Consider the following 22,280-nt stretch of genomic DNA (forward strand, 5'->3'; position numbering starts at 1 on the left):
TTGGTCAATTCAATGAAATTCCAACACAATCTCATGGTAATTTGTAATGTTTTGGCAAATTGGTGACTAATTTGTTTCATTTGTACATCTCGATGTGTTTTTGAAAATCTGCTTATGCCCCACTAACATCTATGTTTAGGGGACCATGATACTTTTTTCCTAAAAATTCAATATTGCCACCTTGTAAAATAGTTATGTTTTCCTGTGAGATAGGGCTGGAAAATCAGTGGGGTCCAAACCACTGGAAACTACTGACTTTCATTGTGTGTGCAAAACACACACACACACACACATATATACATATGTAAAGGGGAAAAGGGGAGATTTGATATCTTCAAATATCTTCATGTTAAACAGGAAAAAATAAGTCATACATGAATGACATGAGGGTGAGTAAATAATGACAGAATTTTCATTTTGGTGAAGACATTACCAAGGTCACCAAGTTCTACTGGAAGAACTAAAGAAGAAAAAAAATCTTTACAAAACCAGCGCTTCCAATTCAGATTAAGGGTGCTGTGATTCATTTTCTCTTGCAGATTCTCTTCAGAGGTCTGATCTAACTAAGGCAAAATGCTGCAGGACTGAGCGGTCTGTTTGCGAGTCTCACAAACTCCTTCTCATGCCAGCACTTCACTGTAGAGAATGCTTAATAGCGGCTAGCGCAGTGTACACAGTGTTCAAAACTGGAAAAAAGCTGAGACCTGTCTGAGAGCAGAGAAAAATCTAGCAAAAACAAGTTCAGCCTCTGAATGAATCCAGGCTTCAAAGTAGACAGGCCATGTTTGGTGTAGGCTCTGCAGTTCCTGAAATATGGATTTCTTATATTATGCACTTCTTAAAAACAGGCTCCGGTTGTTTCAGCAAATTTAGGGCTAAATATCTGCTGCAGAAATGTTTATTCGTAAGCAATATTTCAATATTAATAAATGCTTATTGGTACACTTCCACAACAGCATTTTATCAATTTAAATATACAAAATAACTATATAACTATAGATGGGCCTACAGAATTGGTGCAAACTGCTGTCCCACAACCAAAAACAAAAACACATTTAAAAAGCTTTTAAGTGTTCAAATCTTAGATGTTTATTAAGATCCTTCTATTATCTATTGAAACCCACAATAATATTAAAAATATTAGTAAGCTTAATATATATATAATCATAGGCGGAGGGTGAACCAACTCTAGGGTAAGGCTAAAAGCAGCCAAATCTATTAACTACAAACATCAGAAATCTGTCTTTTTAGGCAAGAACTAGATATGGGTGTCATGGCTAATAAAATATTTTTAATGGGACTGAATTTGTATTTAACGTGATTACAATTTAATAAAAACATTAGAAATTAATCATTATAATGTTTAATTTCCACGTCATTCAAACAGCAAATAAAATATATACAGAAAGTGAGCCAAGAACATTATCACTAACTTTGATCTATCGAGAGATCAAGCGCTCACAAAAAAATAAATAAATAAAAAAACAGAAGTATCTTTATAATCTCTGAAGCTGTGTACACTGTGAAATGAATCTCTGACTTACATTGTACGTACATCTGCGATTTGTTGTTTATGATGAGAGAATTCACAAGGGTCCGAATTCAGTCAGCGAGCGTGCGCACGCAACAAAACTCAGTTTCAGCGATGACTCATCTGAACGCCTCTGATTGGCCATTGCATTCCTAAGCTCAACAGAATCGTGTGCGATTGGTTATAATACGCAACACTGTAAAAATGCTTAAAAAGAAAAACGGTGCAACATGAGCAGATCTTAATTTAATGCCACAATCGACACTGTCTATTCATTTTCACTTTGTTGGCAACAGACGTAATATATTTAATTTGTTTGTACAGGGGCATTTTTGTCCAATTTAGTGCCATTTTTGCCCCAAGTCCCCATGCATTTTTCATGTCACTACCGAAACAGTGCATGTTTTAGTCCACTGGCCGAGAATGATTTTAACTAAACCCATAAATTTATGATCAGGAAATATTCCAGTGTCCCTCTCTCTCATAGCTACAAGGTGCGAGTAGATAGGTCCCATCATTTTAAGGTAAATGTGTTCAAAAGTCTGAAAAAAATCAGTGTGTAACTTTAAGGAACGTCACTACCGAACACCTTTTTTCTGCAATTAAGCACACTTTTTTGGGAGTTATTCCATAACATTTAGTTTTTATATGTATACCACTGTTTATATGTGTACCAACTGTTCAGCTGTGCTAGCTAACCATGTGCTGATAAGAATCTTTGAGCTAGTTAAATTTAAAATCTAAAATTGTCACTACCGAAACATTTGGTGGAGTTTCGGTAGTAACATCTTTGTTTTTTTTGGGTGTTATCCCATAGAATTGTCACTACCGAAACAGTCACGACCAAAACATGTCATCACTGTTTTGGTAGTGACAAAAAGGAACACATAATCCTCCTATTTGGGGGAAATAAACGAAGGCTGTTTCTATAAAGTGGGGCTGTTCCAACTTTGCAAGGACAGTCTGGTGCTTCTGACTCACAGACTGTAAGTACATTTTTTATGTTTAAAAAATGTGCCACTGATTATTCAAACGCGAGTTTTGAGCAGTGTAGAGTAGCGCTTGTTGTTTGTTGTTTCTCCGATCACAAATGCAGACATGGTTTTATGTTTACACGGCGCGTAACACAACACAACACGTAAAAAGACAGTATAAGTCATTATAATCAGTAATTACAGGTGCATCTCAATAAATTAGAATGTCGTGGAAAAGTTCATTTATTTCAGTAATTCAACTCAAATTGTGAAACTCGTGTATTAAATAAATTCAATGCACACAGACTGAAGTAGTTTAAGTCTTTGGTTCTTTTAATTGTGATGATTTTGGCTCACATTTAACAAAAACCCACCAATTCAATATCTCAACAAATTAGAATACTTCATAAGACCAATAAAAAAAAAAACATTTTTAGTGAATTGTTGACCTTCTGGAAAGTATGTTCATTTACTGTACACGTACTCAATACTTGGTAGGGGCTCCATTTGCTTTAATTACTGCCTCAATTCAGCGTGGCATGGAGGTGATCAGTTTGTAGCACTGCTGAGGTGGTATGGAAGCCCAGGTGTCTTTGACAGTGGCCTTCAGCTCATCTGCATTTTTTGGTCTCTGGGAGGTGGGCTTGGGATTTTCACACGCATCTCGTGCTACATTTTTTAACTTTTAAATGTCAGAAACATCAAAACGTGCAAGATTCCCTTCTGTGTAATAACACAGGTAAGACGCCTCTGACGTTGTCTGTGGTTCAGGAGTGGCTTAACAAGAGGAATACGACAACTGTAGCCAAATTCCTTGACACATCTGTGTGTGGTGGCTCTTGATGCCGTGACCCCAGCCTCAGTCCATTCCTTGTGAAGTTCACTCAAATTCTTGAATCGATCGTTACATTTATTGTGTGGAGTCAGAGGCCTCTTCCTCAGTGTGTGAACTTCCCTTACCTTCAAATCGCTCAACATCTTTCTTCATTTTATTAAATGGCACACAGGTTAGTTTCATAGTCACTCCACCTTTCTCATTGCAGACAGTTTCTACAAAGAAAACAAAATAATTACAAAATTTATCTGCATCTCTTGCAAGTTTAGCAATAATTGGAAATGTCATCTGTAATGGCACAAAATTGTGTCTGAGAGTCTTCTCCTTAGTGGGTAAGAGTTAGAAGTCTGAGATCGTGTAAATTAAGCCAAATTGCACAATTTAAGTAATACTAGGCATCTTATGTCCATAAACTCTCTTATTAAATAATTCAGTCTAAGTCAGTCCAACTGTGGTCCACAAAAGATTTCCAAATGATTTGTAAATTGATCGGTCGATTTAAACAAAATGAACAAAATAATAATACTTATCTGCAAAAAATAACTGATGTTAATATTATAACTGACAGGGTGCACAAGGTTTTAATCAAATGTAGCTAGCGAACAGTAGGCTTATTAATTAAAACTAGTTGAAATAGCACAAAACACAATTTTTTTACTGTTCAAATGGTTTCAAAACCACTGTCCGAAGCAAACATAGCTTACACCAAAGCACCAAGGCTACATCTAACTGCTGAAAAACACAGTAAAAACAGTAATAATGTGAAATATTATTACAATTCAAAATAACTTTTCTATTTTAAAATATTTTACAATGTAATTTATTCCTGTGATGTCAAAGCTGAAAATATTCAGCATCATTACTCCAGTCTTCAGTGTCACATGATCCTTCAGAAATCATTCTAATATGCTGATTTGTTGTTCAAGAAACAAACATTATTATTATCAATGTTGAAACAGTTTACTATTTTTGAACTCTTAATATTTTATGGAAACATTTTTTGATGATTAGAAGAAAAGTATAGCATTTATTTAAAGTTTTGTTACACTATGTCTTTACTCTCTCACTTTTGATCAGTTTAATGCATCCATGTTGAATAAAAGCATTAATTAAATAATAATAATAATTTATTGTGCGCCAGTGTTAAGTTCACACCCTTCCTATGCTATCGTTTCCTGTCCAACTTCAGATCAATCCGGGAAAAACAGTAAACATCAGTTACGGTAATGCCTGAGACAAAACCATTTATGTGCTCCCAAAAGAAAATTCATTCTTTTATTATTTATCAAATGGAAAAATTCTAAAAGCATGGGTGGGAAAGATTTATCTTTCATGCAAACTGAGGGAGTGGTCGAAATGAAAGAGCCTTGATCCCTGCCACAAGAGTGGGCCGCTGTAATTTGACATGTGCAGATCCACGGTGACCCACTCATCTGTCTGACACAGGCCATTATGCTGTCACAGAGCTGCACTCCAGCTAATGGAGAGGCAATATTAATGATTAGCCCTCATAATAAATGGCACTCTGCTTTTGACCATGATTGGAGTTTGGAGGGAGGGACATAAATCGATAACAATTTTACATGACGCACATTCAGGTTGTGTCTCAGCTTAGCTTTCCAGCTAAGGTGGGGAAACAGTGACCTGGTATTTTCAGATGCAGGTCAGGGACTGACTATTATACAGGATGGCAAGTTCAGTACATAAAAATCTAAAAGTCATTCTATTAAACAATATTAAATATTTATGAGCTTTTAGGCCTTTATAAGGCAGAGTCATAATGGCATTAAGTGGATGTTTCTTCCACTCCATTATGGTCATAACCTAATGTCTTCTCTTTACATACTGAGAGAATAAACATGAACTTGAATAAAACAAAGTTCAAATCTACTCACAATCAAGTTCAAATCAGACTACACTGTGGACAAAGCAGATTTGAGGGTCAACGATGTTCAAGACAATCTACAGTAAAAAAACAAAAAACAAAAAAGGAACTAAAAAATAAAAAATAAAACACATGCCCATAAATGTGCTGTTTGTGTTCATGTTTTCATATGATTTTAAAATATGAAATGTAGTGACTCTAAAAATATCATGTGGTGTATCTATCAAATATAAAATGTTTTCCTTACACCTTGGCATGTATGTGTACCAGGGTTATTATAGTTAACTAAAACTAAAACCATAAAAATAAACATTTTAGGTGCATAAATGAATAAACATAAATGTAAAATATTACATAAACATAACAATAATAGTATCTCAGTGATACTATTTTCAAGAAAGTTTTAGAAGGGTTTTAAATGCATTTTTCAAGGTAAAAAGTTAACAAAATGTTTTACCAATATAATTAATTATTATTATTATTATTAAAAATATCATTTCTGGGAATCAAACAACATAACAACCCAAACAAACCTTGACTTGTCATTAAATTCTCTTTTTTAAAGATTTATCAACACTGGCGCACAGTCATGAGGGTCTGCAGGGTTCCTTTCTATGTTATCACTGCATACCAAAGTTAAATTTTAATATAGATATTAAAAACATGATCATTATATAAGAGATTAATTTAAGTCACTGTATGTGTGAACTGCATTTTAAGGTTTTTTTTTTTTTTTACAGAATTAAAAAGCGCCATGTCACTGACCCATAAAATGTGTCTGAATAAAGCCAAGCTATTATAAGCTCCTTGGCATCTTCAAGACTAAACAATAAAGAACACTTGTCTTTAAGAAAACACAAGATCATCTTTCAGACCACCAACCAGACCCTCCAAAACTACAGCCCAGGGCACATGACCTTTCCATGACACCTGCTATGGTGTGGACAGTTGCTGCATGTATTGGTGACACTAGCAAATGTCAACCAAACAAAAAATGTCAATCAGATGGACACAGCTATTCACAAACTGTTGAGATCACAAGTACAGAAATAGATTAAATGGATTTCACAACTAAGCATTTGTGCCATGCGATTAATGGAGGACAAGAACAATACACTCAACCTAAAAGCCACATGGGTTGGGTATGAAGACAAAAAACATGCCCCACGGAAATGACTGAATGAGTCTTTATTTCAGGCCTAAAGAGGGAGACACAGGTCCCGTAGAGGACTTGTAAGTAGTACAGACGTCTATTGCTATAAATAGTGACTGTAAGTCAAAGACCTGGTCCCAGAGAGGGAAATTTGGCAACAGATGAGGACAGCTCAAACTGGGACATCGTTGGGCCAAAAAGTGACAGGCAGGTCTTCATCTAGGTTAAAAAGCTTGAATCTGAGTTTACTGAGGTGTAGGACTAAAACCAAAGACTGAGCCCTAAATTCAATTCATGGATTTATATATTGATTGGCTATAGCATGTCGTCTCTCAGGGGGGTTTCAATTTTTGCTTTGTTTCATGGATATCTCACACTTTGTTTTCAGTTTCAAGGTCTTGGTATCTGTTTCGAGGGCTCACTTTGCACAAGAGAAAATGTATTGAGAACAAAATAAGTGATTTAAGTGAGAGTGATTTAATATCTTACCAATTTCTTACCAACTTCTTGAGATGGTTGTCCATTCTGCTCAGGTGAAACAGGTTGGTTAGTTTGTTGTTATTTTAGCTGCTGTTGGAATTTATCCTGACACTATTGGCTTGGATGTGGATGTTGTTTGTTTATTAAATGCAGCTTCTTCACACCATAATGTCTCAGTGCTGCTTCTTCACAAAATTTATCTAAAAATATATTAATTTCACTATTCACATTTTTTATTATTATTTAATTTAAAGAGAGAGATGTTAAATGTCAAAATGATATACAAATGATATACATATACAAAATGGGGGCATTTTTTGTTGGATTCATAACAACATTACATAATATTTCGAAAGAGGGGAAAAACAGCAGATAAGCAGACAGTGGCGGACAGACCTCGTAAACAAAAGCAGATAGGCCTACCCCTGCACAGGAAATGAGGTGAAAACAAAACTCTTGACTTCATGCCATAACACAATTAAATTACGTTCGCCTGCTTTACGAATCACAAAGAGTTTCATTTAACATCCAATATGCCCATACATGCCAGATCCCAGCATGTGCTAACATTGTAAGGTGTGTGAAATAGTACCATAAGAAAATGGGAACGGCTGGGACAAACACCAGGCGGGGACCTGCACACTTTCACACAATAAATACACGGAAAGGTGTAGACATTTCGTATGCCTATATGTTATTCGTGTGGAAAATAATAATAAATATTGTGTCTTGTGCCCATAGTTTTGATTTGTAGTGAATCATGGACGTGTTTAATGTGTATTTATGCTCTGGCAATATAAACCCAAGGTTATTGTGCAAAGGCCAAAGCTTTTGGAAGCTTTTGTGTCTTGAGAGACAGCGAAAAACAAAGAGCCAATTTCCACACAGGAAAAACCGTAAGTCTTCATCCACAAATCCGGAAAACCAAAAAAGTTCCAATGTCATATCCACGACAGCCACCTAGCGGAGTAGCATTTTAAAAACGCATTTTTATTTCCGCCATTTTGGACCGTTTTCCCTGCCGTACTTAAAGCGTCCATAGCAGCCAGAGGGATGTTAACAACGGGAATCCATTAATTTGACATCTGAACTGATATTTCTGTGCAGCGAGGGTGGTTTGGTGGGATTTTAAATGTTTTCCAGGGTGTTAATGGTGTGGAAATGACCTCAAACAACCCAGCTGTTTTTCTTCTCATGGTTAATGGGCAAATCGAAGCAGCCGATGTAAGTTAACATTGATTTTTAGAAGATGTGTTTAATGTAGTAAACTGTGTGCAAAGCCTGTTATTAAAGTGGGTTAATAGGATAACTTACATGTCGTATTTTGCCTAAAGTTCCCAGAATATGATGATCTTTACTGCAAGTATTGCTTTGTTTATGGACACGATTGGGCGCCCACATCAGTGAGTGACATCAACCTGCTTCACTTCCTTTTGTGTGTATATATATATATATATATACTGTATATATAATATGCAACGTGAATAGTAATATAATATTAATAGTATCTTTATCATTATTAAAGTTGAGTTGCCCCTGTTTGGGAGACGTGATATATAGGCTATAAGCTTTTGTATTCTCATATATTCCACAGTAGTAGTAAGTTTGTAACTTTTTCCCACAACCTGAAGGGCTTGGAAGAGGGAATTTCTCAAATAACTTCTAAAGGTAGAGGATCTCAGAGTTTGGTGTGGAACTTCCCACTGGACATCACCTTCAAAAGCACGAACCCATTTGGCTGTAAGTGAACCATGTTTGATCGAGTCAGAATCCATTGTATGGAGCTTCTGTGGGTCTTAAAGGCAACAAATAGTTTTAATTCACCCTTCCACAATTTAAGGCCTTAAAAGTGTCTTTAAAAAGAGCAGAAAATCTTAAATTCCTGAAGTTAAGGAATTAAATAATGCCTCCAGCACTGAAAAAATAAATAAAAAAAATAAATCCTCAGAATTTTTACCAATATACATATTTAATCGTCCTTAAATCAAAAAAACATTTATTTGAGATGCAAAATAAAGAGATATGAAGTCTTATTTTGTGAGAAATTGAACAAAATGAATTGAGTTTATGATTTAACAAGAACAAATCTCTGTCAATGGAAGATGAAAATTTGTTCTCCCTTTTAAGGAAGTTGTTTCGGAGTCCACTAGCTGATATTTGTTCTTGTTTTAAACATTAATCTCGGTTCACAACAAGACTTCTTATCCTATGACATTTAGATTTTTAGAATCTTTGGAAAACAAGAGAGAAATACTCCGGAATAACATAAAAAACATTTTTGTAGCATGAGCAGAAGTTATTTCCACATTCTAGTGGCCAGGAGAAGAGCTATTCAAGCCAATTTTTGTCAAATGAATGAAGTAATGGAGATCTGCTGAAAGTTGTATTTTCAAGCTTTGAAGTTTTGCTAAAACAACTTTTTGTGTGCTTCCTAGACATTTACATTCAGAGAACACTGACATACTGTGTTCCCTTCAATTTATTCCTTAAATTCATTTACTTGGTCTTAAAAAGGTAGCACAAACGTCTTAAATTTACCTTCATAAAGCCTGCAGGAACCCTGATCTGATGAAGGAATATTATTCTGAAGATTGTAAAGCAGCTTATTTATGTGCCCACTATTTCTAAGTATCCATCTATCTTTTAATTTTTTTATTTCTTCAGGGCCCCAGATTGTGGTCAGTGTGTACGGCCCTGACACTTTTGGAAATGATGTTGTGAGAGGTTATGGAGCCATACACATCCCGTTTACACCTGGAAAGTGAGTTACTCGAAGATTGTGTTGTCATAATACAAGCTTAAAATCTGTGTAAAATGCACAATTACATGTGAATGCTCTCTGTCCAGACACACCAAGACCATTCCTATGTTCGTTCCTGAGTCTACATCAAGACTTCAGAAGTTCACAAGGTTGTAACCAATTTCTCATAATTAATCCAATGTTACCTCATTCATTTGCATTCACATGTAGACACACTGTACAGCAGAATATTAAAGTTACCCAATTTATAATGCAGCAGCTTTGGGTTATGATCTGAATTTAATTTGCTGTTGCCCTTCCCTCTTGTTCTCAAGACTTAACTTGAACTACGTTTCAGTTAAATGGGCAACTTGTATGAACGTTTCAAATGAGAAGGTACACTGTAATTTAAGAACATTTATTTTCATCATACTCTATCCCCCGGTTTCACAGACGAGGCTTAAGCTAGTCCCAGACTAAAATACATGTTTGAGCTGTCTCAACTGAAAATATCTAGCTCCGACATATCTTAAAATATGTCAGTGTCATGATGCAAACCTATATTTTCTCTAAGGCAGTTTTGTAAAAGTTGCTTAAATATCTTACTTTAACCAAGGCCTAGTCCTGGCTTAAGCTAAGCCCCGTTTGTGGAACCGGGCCTATATCTAACATGTTATATCTTGTACTCAGCTGGCTGATGGGAAGGTGTCCAGAATTCACAGATCCCAAGGTTGTTGCCCAAGGAGAGGGAAGAGAAGGTAAGCTTTTATTTAACCCTTGACTCAAAATGAAATAAGACATTTCAGTGGATGTTTCGGTGTATTTACAAGCCATAGCGGATGCAATTTTGTGTGTTTGCAGTTACGAGGGTGCGCTCACAAGGTTTTGTTACACTACAGTTCAACATTGTGACTAAAGACATGAAGAAACTGGGTTATGAAACTACATCAGAGCATTCAGCTGCTACAGGACTGACAAGAACATCTCAAAAGCTCTAATAACCACTTTCAGGATATTTTTGTAATCTTAGTCCGTTTTCAAGTCGCTTTCATAGTCACTTTATAGCTATACAAATGTGATATTGCTTTATCAGCTTTGTATGTTTTTAAATAAACTGATCTTGTGCATTTATAGAAGTTCATTTGATTAATATTTGATTGCATAATTTGAATTCCAATTCTAATCTGCAAATTCCATCTTTGCCTATTGTAAACCTAGACACAACTATGATTAACCTTTGCCCAGGGTTTTTATATTGAACTAAAACTACAAAAACATTAAAGTTAACTGAAATAAACAACTGATATGAAATGTAAAAAAAAAAAGTACGCTTATTTTGTTTCAGCTAATTGCCAAGGCAACATTTTTCACTTGTTTTGATATTAAAATAAAATGAAAAACTTTACTAAATAAACTAATGAAAATCATAAAACCACAACGAAATTACTAAAACTTTAAAATTAAAAACAGAAAAAAATAAATAAAATAGAATTCAAAATATTAATAAAAACTAGGGCTGCAAAACGATTAAATCGCATTCGAAATAAGTTGATGTTTGCATACTATGTGTGTATGGCGCATATATATATATATATATATATATATATACACATAATAAATATACACAGTACACACATAGTATGTGAACAAACTTATTTTGAATGCGATTCAGGATTAATCGTTTTGCAGCCCTAATAAAAACTACAACAGTATCTTATTGTTGCTGAAATAACACTGGCTCTGGTGCCACAATAAGATGTGATGTCGGTGTTTACTGACAGCATGAATAGGACAGATCAAAAGTCATTGATACAATTTATTTGTTTTACCACTGCAGCTACAGGTCCTTAATCACTTGCTGCTGTTTAGATGGCAATAAAACATCTCACTCCTCCTGTGACTTTCCTACAAAACCATTACACAGAAATAAGGTACACAACAATATGTTACAATAGAACAGATGATAAATTATATTATACAGTCATAATGCCAACAAGTTGAGCACATATCTATAAAAGCAGCCTGCTCCCAGTAATACGAGACAGTTTGGTAAAGACACAGACACACTAACATGGAAAAATAAAATGTTATGCATGTTCACAAGGTTAGTCCTCCACAATAAATGCATAATGAGTACATAATAACAGAAGAACAGGTGATACACGGTAACAGCAAAACAAGATGGTCGAGACGAAATGAGCTAGATATCGTGTGGATTCAAAAGTAAAACTAGTCTGCATAATCGAGTACAGTGATGTTCACTAGCAGGGAGTCTTGTTTAGCAGGATCTGTGCCTGCCTTAACCATCACGGCCATCAAAAGCGCATTACATACCTCTTAAAGCTGTCTTAGCCACCCCCACCCCCCAAAATGCCTGAGTATGCCTGCAGATTATTGACCATAACACCCAGGATATGCTACAAGGCTGCACATGGGCAGTACTACCACAATATTTCCAGCAGAGGTCACTAGCTCACAGATGAGAGAAACCGTAGAGTCAATAATCTAGCCGTAATCAAAAAAAGCAGGAATAATAATGATAATAACTGGGGAACAACTGAAGAGAGATAAATGTGTAGTCAGTTTAAAAATGACCGCAGCTCTGCATTTAAAAACGACAAGCAATGTCACTTTGGTAACTACTATTGGTGGCAAACATCGCCATCTTGTGCTTAACTGGTTGAATTAAAAGTGTAGACACAGCAAGCCACACGAAACACCGAGGTCTAGGCGTTCTCGCTTTAAATGGACTGCTAATTGTGATTAACAATTCATAGTCTAGTCTAAGTCTCATTTAATGATAAAACCATGGCCAAAATAAATGTATGAATACAAAATGCAAATCAACCACAGGTTTCTAGCTGTAGAAAGATGCATATGACCCCTAACATACATGTATACCACATATTCAACAAACAAACAAAAAAAGCAATCAATCATACAATCTATTACAAGACTCCTCCCACACTATAACCTGTCTTAGCATGTCCACTCATTCTTGTAACACTATAAGCAAGTTAGCTTCGAATACAGAACTGAGGATTTTGTTAAAGGCAAGCTCTGATACACGCTTGGCTTTTTTCCCGACGTGCATGAACAGATTGCATTAGGAAGCAGTGATTAGTTATACAGCTGTCGGTTATAACAGTAAGATGCATTAGGACCTGATGAAGATATACCAACACCCATTTCCTCCCGTTTCCCTTTGCTCCTTCCATACGCACGCATACATAAATTAAAAATAAAAACGTTACTGAAATGATCACATTTCAGATTGTTGGATACTCACAGAGAAGCGGATGAATACTAATCATTAGTATGGATTATCTGTCGAATATGGAGCTGTACTGTGCAAATAGTGAGCCGTACTTAATTGAAAGAACCCATTCACCCAATAAACAACGTCTCGGGATTGTAAAGCAGTAAAAAACAGGCTTCAGTATAAAAGTTGAGCTGTATTGTGATATGCAAACCAACTCCCCGTCATGCATTACAAAAGAAAAGGAAGAAAGAACAACTCCACTTCAGTATGAAATTCATCTTTCAAGGCATCAGGTTTGAAACCATTCACACATGCAGTTCGCGGACTCCCTCCTAGTCCTCGGCTTTGCTCGTGTCTTAGTGAATGGTTTCCCATCGCTTCTCGCGCTAAGGACTAACGGTGGGCCGACAGTCAAAAGAAGATAAATCAGAGCATGTGCAAAATCCCTGCTTAGAACATCAAAATCATTTCCATGTAAACTGATAGATAGTCTACTTAAGCGTACTGTAAATACACAGTGTATATGCACTGCGTAGAACGTACAGGCTGCTTAGATTAAAAGGGTTAGCTTTATCTAGCACGCTGCTTTCAAAGACTAGAAATTAGAAAAATTAAGACGAACCAGTACTCCTAGTTTCAGGCCTCTGATAAGAAAAGTAAGCCATCAAAAAAAAGAAGTTAAAAACAGGAAGGTTGCTCCCGGGAAGAAAATCTCCTAGACGCTGTATCGCTGATGGTTTCTTTTGAGGACATTTAGAAAAGAATACCAAATCGTCGTATGGTACCAATTTCTGACAGGAGAGGAAGGGAATCGCCTGCCAGTGTAAAACCTGTAAACACCACTGCTACTCCCAAAAGTCTCAAAATAGCACACAGGTTTGGGGGAACACAACAGACTACGTTGTCTATGCCATAGGAACGGGGATGAGAGAGAGATTCGTGTGGGTTTCGGGGAGGTAAATGTTGTTCCTCACAATAAGAAGGGGTTGGTTGTGCCGCCGGCTTGTGTTGCTGCGCCTGTGGGCGGCAGCCCTCCGCTCATGAGCGGCTGGGGCATGGACATGGAGGCTGGGATCCCCATGTTTGGCATCTGGCCCACGGGCCCGAGAGGAGCCATGCCGGCCATGGGTACCATTGAGACGGGGCCGGCTGGGGGCATTGAGGACAGAGGCAAGGGCTCGTTGCTTCTATGGCCCATGCTGAAGCCCTGTCCGCTCAGGCCCATCATGGGACTGACTCTCATCTGGTTGAGGGTGGGTGGCTGTGGCTGGTTCACCTGGAAGGGGTTGACCTGTGCTGCAGGAGCTGAAGCTGCTCCCGAGACTGAAACGAGACCAAAGGGAGGTACAGGTGAATGCGCTGCTTAATGAGAACAATCAGGGTGTCTGCAGAGTTTTTCAAATCAAATTTAAGGCTTTGTAATTAAAATAATACTCTATCTATTCAGAACAAACCAACACAATCACAAAAGCTGCAAGTTTAAAATGCTCAAAATATGTTTTAATAAAAATGTAATGAAATCAATACCAACATACCAATGCATACAAACAGGTTGAGCAACATTACAACCACGCACATGCGTTGTTTACGTGCAGAGGTACTCTCGATAATGGCAGAAGACGTGATTTGGAGGAGAATTGTTGAGTGAAGTCGTTATTTTTGTTTTCTTTGTGCACAAAAAGTATTCTCGTAGCTTTGTAAAATTGCAGTTGAACCCCTGATGTCACATGGACTATTTTATCAATGTCCTTACTACCTTTCTGGGTCTGGGAACATTTCAGCTGCATTGCTGTCTATGGAGGGTCAGAAAGCTCTCGGATTTCATCAAAAATATCTTCATTTGTGTTCCGAAGATGAACAAAGGTCTTACGGGTTTGGAACAGCATGAGGGTGAGTAATTAATGACAGAATTTTCATTTTAAAATGAAATCTATCCCTTTAAAATGATAAATGACCTTGCATTTTATAAAACTGAATTTCAAGACCCCTGTAAATGTACAAGTGATCTCCTAGAAATTAGGCTTGCTGCGATAGACTGTGTTGACGGTGATACTTGCCCACCGCGGCACCGACCCCCACCGTCGTTTTGATTTTTTATAGTAATAAAAATCATTTAGTTCAGTAAAAGAACAGACACTACAATTGAAAACTGAACGCGGCCTCTCAATGCAGCGTGCCGAACAACAGTCGCATCACAGATCAGGTTTCATTTCTCCAGTGAGGAGAGAGAGTCGAGCTGACTGACAAGAAGAGAGGGGTGAGACAGACAAGACGATCGCGGATGATTTAGTTTCGAAACGAAATGCAAAAGCGCCTGTTTGGCAGTATTTTGGATTTTGAAAAGCCTGTTGACTTTTGCCGTTTATCTAAGGTGATTTTGGAAGTTTTTTTAAACATTCGTTTCTTATTTAATTGGGAAAATTTCCTCACCGACACAACCCTACTAGAAATATGTAATTGGTTAAGGTTACCTCCAGCGAGGAAGGGGTTGGAGACTGGAGCCTGCTGGGGAAGTTTGGTGACCAGAGAGTCTAGGTTGACAAGCGCGGCATTGGGACCCAGGAAAGACTCTGGAGTTTTTCTGGTTGGGCCACTCGGTACGTCAAACAGATCAGAGCCTACAGACAAACTGGTCTGCGATGGCAAGGCAGAGCTTCCTCTACCATCACCTGTAAAATAAACATCACATCCTCATGTCATTCCCAAACAACAGACGACACTTCTTTTAACTAGTAAACTGTAGTATTCAGCTTTTACCTGTCACTGCTGAGTAGCGAAGACTGTCAAACTCAGAGAGGTCCTCCCTGGAAGTACCATTTGGTGTGGAGAAAAGATCAAAGCTACACACTGAGGGATGACAGTTGGGATTAAAATTGAAGAAAGCTTTTAATTTGTAATATTCAAGAATGTAAAATAAGAGAACAGTCTTATTTCTCAATGTAACACATAAATACATTTTAACGTGAACTTCAGTTTTCAGAGCTCACCTGTGGCAGGGGCTTTGGGGCGGGTGGCAGGCATTGAGCTCCAGGGATCAGCAGCTGCAGGACCCGGGGTCGACCCCCAGGGGTCACTGCTTTTCAGAGGAGCAACTGAGGAAGAGGCACTAGGAAGACCCCAGGGATCCACAGGAGCAGCTGGCTTAGGGGCTGCACCTGGAAGATACACACAGATGTGTTAAGTAACACCATAGGTAACACTACAATGAAAAACCACTGCCACTCCCCTTACTCTGACTCTTATCAATACCTGAAAAATGCTTTTTTTAGAGCTAATTTTTTAAAAACAAAATCAAACCCTAATGAGTTGCAATATAATGGACGTAGCAGCAGATCTATTCTTCCATAATGTGAAAGCCGAATGAAACTGATTATTGAAAAAAAGAAGAAAAAAAACAGTGCCTGAACATGTTTCTATCCATTGGTTGTTGACTGAATGGAAGCAGATCTGAATGAGAGCCTTAGGCTGCGTTTACACTGCAAGTCTTAATGCACAGATCTGATCTTTTGACCATATCCGATTTTTTGGCACGTCTGTTTACATTCACTTTAGACACGACTGGTATGCGATATCTGTGTTTACATTAATTCCCACCCAAAATGATTGTCTGCAGTGATCGCTTTACTATGCACATGGTAGACCCTCGGGTTTTAAATGGCCGTGCTATTAAAATTATTTATATAATTCACGTCGAATGGCCATTATTATTTGCCAGCATGGACAACGGCTGTCATGGATGTTTTGCAGCACAAAATCTGACTGAACGGATAATTAAAATCCACATTTGGAAGTGGCTCAGATCGGATGCAAAAAAATCTAATCTTGTGCGGGTTTTTGTGTTTACACGTGTGCAACAAATTCCGATCTGTGTCAGATGTGAGCGAAAGATCGGATTTTTTTGTGCCAGTGTAAACGCAGCCTTAGTCTGACATGACAAGACTGAGTTATGACATTTTGATTTAAAATGACAAAATGTTATAAAAATAAAAAAACGCACAGATGAATCACTCACAAGATGCATTGAACTAGACAATTTTAAGCACAACACAATTAAGAGCATACTGATATAAATGAGAAGGCCACAGAATTACTGTCACATCATCAATAATATATCTTCACCTTTAAAGGGGTCCTATTATGCTTTTTCACTTTTAGTTAGTCTGTAATGTTGCTGTTTGAGCATAACTGTAAAAGAGCATAATAGGACCCATTTAATATTTAACTTCCTTAGAACAGAAACCAAACGGATTAAACCTGTACAAACTACAATATGACAGGAACTCAGGAAGAGAAAAAGAACTATTTGGAGACCACGCTCAAATTCCAAGTTTAAAGGGGTCATATGATGTTGCTAAAAAGAACATTTTGTGTATTTGGTGTAATGAAATGTGTTTATGCGGTTTAAGGTTAAAAAAACACATTATTTTCCACATACTATACATTATTGTTTCTCCTCTATGCCCCGCCTTTTTGAAACACGTCGATTTTTACAAAGCTCATCGGTCTGAAAAGCGAGGTGTGCTCTGATTGGTCAGCTATCCAGTGCATTGTGATTGGCCGAATACCTCAAGCGTGTGACGGAAATGTTACGCCACTCACCATATTGTGATGCCCTGTCCGGCCAGAGCGACGAGACAAATACATTAAAACCCATTATAAACATTTGTTGCATTTGTTGCATCCAGTGGGGACATAATTACGGATTATAATGACTTATACCGTCTTTTTACGGGCGGGTAGTTTAGCTTTCACAACGAAACAGAGCATCACACACGGAGGCCAGAGTGAGCGGCGGCCGGCGGATTCGACAAAGGAGCGGCCTGCGGGCTTGCGGCAACCACATGTGACGACCCCGGGCTGGACTCCACTTCGTCCATGGTGAAAGCCGATCCGGCGATCGACAGCGCGAAGTTGATGTATTTCCTCAGCGACCAGCACGGATCAGCTCTAGGCATGACGAAGCGGATATCGTCCTCTTTTGGAAGGCCAAACAAAGTAGTTTCGCTTTCACAACGAAACACACAGCGTCTTCACGACATGGCGGCAGCAACAACAATACTACAGCGAGAATATGACCCCTTTAAGATGAATCACATATACCACAAAAATATGAGATCAATCCATTATTTTAAATCTACTGGCAATCCTAAAATTATATTAAAAACAGTAGCAACAACAACAGAAATTCTATTTTACAAATGAGTGTGACAGGCAAGTACAAGTAAAATGGGAATAAAGGTTATTGAATATACAGTGAAACTGGTGTTCGAATTGGCAGTATTTGCTGTTTCCACTTCAAGAGGACATGCACACTTGCCTCAGTGCTTCTCTCCATACGCTTCATGACTTTAGTCCCGCTTAAACTTAAAAGAACTAGGCTTTTGGAAGAGGAACCCTTTACAGGCTCAGCGCTCTCTCAACCAGTGCAGATCTGAATACTGAGTCTCTTTGTTTTGTTCACACTGGAATGCACAACTACCGGCCTAACTACATTACTGAGCTGCCACGAAGAGCTACAGGCCCAAACGACATTATGAAATAGAGCCTGAGGGGGAAGGGGGGCTCTAAAAGAAAAGTGGGCTTTTGGTAAACAGGTGGTCCTCACATTCTGACCAATAATTTTTTTTTATTTGATAAAATTTTATTCAAATCTGCCTTAAATTGTAACAATAAAGCTAGTATCTATTATGCAAATGGTCCTGGTGGGATAAGTGCTCTTCTTTTTTTTTTTTAGAACAAAGCCCAATGTGATCAGCACAGCAGGAAGCTGATACAAACTGTTGTCAATGTGCTATTATTAGCCACAGCCAAATGTGATCTTGTATGTGAAGGGTGTTTACTTGAGAAACTAGCTAGTGTTTGTGTGTCTGCCTTCAAGATAATAAAACTAAAAATAGTGTCTGTTTTTAGATATATATTCCTCATCCATTTGACAGAATTGGAATTGAATATTTATGCGTTTTCTCCAAAATGGTTTAAAAGGGTGATTTTTTTCCCTCCTGACGAATCATTCAATCCATTTCACTGCTGCCAAGCAGATGTTTAAATGTAAAAATTTTAATTAACACAAGACCAAGACGAACAAGTCTATCGACACACTACATAATTGCCAACCAAAAGTGCTTTATAACCATCATGATATTTACAATCTAACTGATACTGTTAAGCCCAAGTTTGTGTGTGTCTGTTTACCATAGGACTGCCAGGGGTCTGAGGCGGGGCCTGCTGCTGCAGCTCCTGCTCCCCAAGGGTCCGATGTTTGATCGGCAGGGCCCTTGGGAACCGTTTCCATCAAATCCATCAGAGAAGACTGTGGAGGCTACACACACACAACATATGAGATTAGCGCCCACAGATATATCTCACCATCCAAAGCAATCACATCAGCTTTAGTGAATAAGAACTTGGAAGCTGATCTGAACATAAATACTCACATTATGAGTAAACAATTCCGCAAGCAAATAAAGGGAAAAAGTACATTGAAGAGATTAATGAAATGGCTTTAGTGGTGACATTATTTAGCTTATAGTAGTATAAACACAAAAACTGGTAGTATAGTTTAGGATTACACAGTAATCAGAATTTAGGTAACTGAACATTTTCAGGTAATATACATTTGGAAAGTTGACATACTGTGGAGTGACAGCTTATACCCCATCTAAAAACATTTTTAAAAGAGCCCTAAAAATACACTACTGTTAAAATATATGGGCTCAGTAATACTCTTTTATAGAAATGAATACTTTTATTCAACAAGGAAGTATTACCGTATTGTCCCGAATATAAGAATGTTTTTTTCTTGGAAATACATCTGAAAAAACGCGGTTGTCTTATATTCAGGGTCTAGACTTTGACATGTCAATAATACACCCACATTAATTGATCAAATGTGATAGTAAAAACATTCTTAAGGTTACAAAAGTTTTATATTTCAAATAAATGCTGTTTTAAACTTTTTCAAGTATATCAAAGTTTCCACAAAAATATTAAGCAGCACAACTGTTTTCAACATTGATAATAGGGCTGCACGATAAATCGCATGCAATATTTAACGCGCATCTTGTCAGTAAAGCCATTCTGTAATCAGCGATAAATCTCCATCACGTGCGGGCTTTCACATGGAGCAGCATTAACTACACAGAGCCGTTGTTCACCAACAAGCTGCACAAAACATGCGCAAAATATGATCGTGGCTTTGCGCAGCTTGTCAGTGAACACCGGCTCTGTGTAGTTAATGCTGCTCTGAAGACACTGACACTGAAGACCGGACTTATGGCTAATGAATGTTCAGCTTTGCATCAGAGGAATAAATTACATTTTAAAATAGATTTAAATAGAAAACACTAAATTTTAATAATTTAATGTACATACACATAAATTGTAATATCTCACAATATTACTGTTCTTACTGTATTTTTGATCAAATAAATTGAGCATAAGAGATAAAAATCTTATTGACCCCAAACTTTGTAGCAGTGGTGTATTTACATATTCATAAATATTAAACTAAAAATTTTAAAGTCAAAATATTGACTAAAAAACCAAGTCTGCTCTACTTCTGTACAAAATTCTGTACAAAAGAGAGTTCTTCTCTACTCTTATGTTAGCTAGCATCATTAAATTAGCCATTTGTCTTTTCAGTATGATCAAGATTTCAATATGATGCATAATATGTACAGTAACAGTTCCTATACTGTACTTTCACAGGGTTGTGAAGCTTGACAGCCCCCGATCACTATATGCTTTTGATATTTGAAATAGCGTAGAATGAACATTCAGGTAAAATGTCTTTGTTCTACAGAAGAACGAATATCATACATGTTTGGAATGACATACGGATGATCAAATGATGACCATTTTCATTTCTGGGTGAACTGTCCCTTTAATAAATGAACATGCAAGAGGTAAGGGATGTGTAAACCTTCTGCAGAGTTTTGTGTGGCCACAGATTCAGTTCAGGCCTGCTGATGAGGAGTTGAAGCGCTCAGAGGCTGCACCTACCTCTTTCTTCTTCTTGGCTATTTTCCCTGTGTTGGAGTCTTTGCGGCTTTCATCCAGAGCCATCTGGAGCCGTAGGTCATCCCCACGACGCATCCTCTCCTCCTGAACAACCACACACAGACACAAAAGAATTCATGTAATATCACACACATTATGGAGTACGTGCCGTCTGCTGAATCACAGCGTGAACCTGCCGCCCTGCGTCCTATGACGATACAGCCCTGTTGTTGTGATTCACGATGATTCAGCATCAAAATTCAGTTACTGAGGCATGTAAAAAATCTGCAGATTACACAATTACACATTGGAGCCAAGACTCAGAATTGTGTTAGCAAACCAAGAGACACACCCGACACTTTGTTTCATCAACGGGTCTATTTCAAAGGGCAGAGTAGACAGGAAGCTAGAAATGTAAAATATGTCAGTGGGAAGCAACCGAGGATAGGCTGTAATCTAGTCCCTATGTTAATTCGGTGGCAGTAAGTAACTTTGTATTTGGTTAGCCATATTCACAACAATTAAAGCGAGAACAGAGATCAGCTGTAGGGTTCGACTTACAAATCAACACACTTGAGCAATTATTTTAATAAAATGTTGTTTCAATAAACACTCCAAGTGAAAATCTTCCAAAACTGGAAATTATCAGCAATCAAACATGGGTTAAATGAGGCTGTAGTGCAAGCAAAGCCCCTATAAAGAAAGCCATTTCACTTAATCAGTGAACATTTCTAATGTTGCTACATGCAGGACATTTTAGTGCAGGGCTGAAACATGAAAGATTTATGCAAGAGGCAAAGAGGACAGAGAAAGCAGAAAAAGCTGAGATGAGTGATGCTCTTTCACCGTTTCACCATAAGCCTCATTATATCAACGTTTAGAATGCTACGGTTCCCATAACCTCATAATGATCACAAATCTGGGACATCTGACTGTCTCATACAATGAAGCTCGCAGGAGCTCACAGAATGAATCACAATCCCTATGATAGACACCTGACAGCTATACACTGAGAGGCAGGTTTAAGAGGGCCAATAGCGATACACAGAAATGTAGTAAGTCCCTACTATGCACCTCCCTTTCAGACAAGCCCCTCCCCTCAACAGCACTAACATGCCTGCTTTTTTCATTTGTAAATTCATCCCAGATGTCAAAGCACACACACAGTTCCTTCTAGTGGTTCAACGGATCACAAATCTCACGGTTCGGATCATATTACGGTTTTTGAGCCACGGAACAATGTTACAAATAAGGTCGGAAGTATTCAGATTCAGAAATGTAATGAAGTGTAAAATAAAACTGCATAGTGTTCACTGTAAAAAAAAAAAAAGATTAATCTTTGTCAAAAACGTGTTTTGTGGTTTGATGAGCATAATGACAGCAGCAGGTATTATTAGGCTGCTGCCCCTTTAAGACCTGATG

At 37.6% G+C, this 22,280-nt stretch overlaps 2 protein-coding genes across 3 annotated transcripts in view; one reads left to right on the forward strand and one right to left on the reverse strand.

Moving 5' to 3' along the window:
* The first annotated feature begins 7,684 nt into the window (after positions 1-7,684).
* On the forward strand, positions 7,685-10,670 carry b9d1 (B9 protein domain 1). 2 transcript variants are annotated; one of them, XM_016549383.1, is made up of 7 exons: positions 7,700-8,082; positions 8,193-8,261; positions 8,490-8,598; positions 9,523-9,619; positions 9,706-9,768; positions 10,289-10,356; positions 10,460-10,668. In XM_016549383.1, exons 1-7 carry the CDS (start codon positions 8,020-8,022, stop codon positions 10,594-10,596), a joined length of 606 nt encoding a protein of 201 aa, XP_016404869.1. In that variant the 5' UTR covers positions 7,700-8,019; the 3' UTR covers positions 10,597-10,668. The 2 variants fall into 2 exon arrangements, with proteins under 2 accessions (XP_016404877.1, XP_016404869.1); XM_016549391.1 differs by lacking the exon at positions 8,193-8,261 and having other exon boundaries at positions 7,685-8,082; positions 10,460-10,670.
* A 731-nt stretch (positions 10,671-11,401) lies between these two features.
* LOC107738009 (epsin-2-like) overlaps positions 11,402-22,280 on the reverse strand; it is a 48,240-nt gene continuing 37,361 nt past the window's right edge. The window contains exons 5-10 of the mRNA XM_016549671.1: positions 20,862-20,963; positions 19,053-19,179; positions 15,848-16,015; positions 15,618-15,707; positions 15,332-15,529; positions 11,402-14,183 (exon numbers count right to left, since the gene is read on the reverse strand). Of these exons, the coding sequence (XP_016405157.1) occupies positions 13,831-14,183; positions 15,332-15,529; positions 15,618-15,707; positions 15,848-16,015; positions 19,053-19,179; positions 20,862-20,963 (1,038 nt within the window). The 3' untranslated portion in view covers positions 11,402-13,830. The remainder of the gene's footprint in view (positions 14,184-15,331; positions 15,530-15,617; positions 15,708-15,847; positions 16,016-19,052; positions 19,180-20,861; positions 20,964-22,280) is intronic.

The sequence above is a fragment of the Sinocyclocheilus rhinocerous genome, unplaced genomic scaffold (assembly GCF_001515625.1).
Source record: "Sinocyclocheilus rhinocerous isolate Xijiao unplaced genomic scaffold, SAMN03320098_v1.1 scaffold461, whole genome shotgun sequence".
In the NCBI taxonomy this organism is placed as follows: Eukaryota; Metazoa; Chordata; class Actinopteri; order Cypriniformes; family Cyprinidae; genus Sinocyclocheilus; species Sinocyclocheilus rhinocerous.

Bases quoted from the DNA above. Each gene is read 5' to 3' on its own strand.
- b9d1 (XM_016549383.1), top strand. From the start codon at position 8,020: ATGACCTCAAACAACCCAGCTGTTTTTCTTCTCATGGTTAATGGGCAA. The intron at 8,262-8,489 runs GTGAGTGACATC...CACAACCTGAAG, and splicing joins ACGATTGGGCGCCCACATCA to GGCTTGGAAGAGGGAATTTC. The intron at 10,357-10,459 runs GTAAGCTTTTAT...GTGTGTTTGCAG, and splicing joins CCAAGGAGAGGGAAGAGAAG to TTACGAGGGTGCGCTCACAA.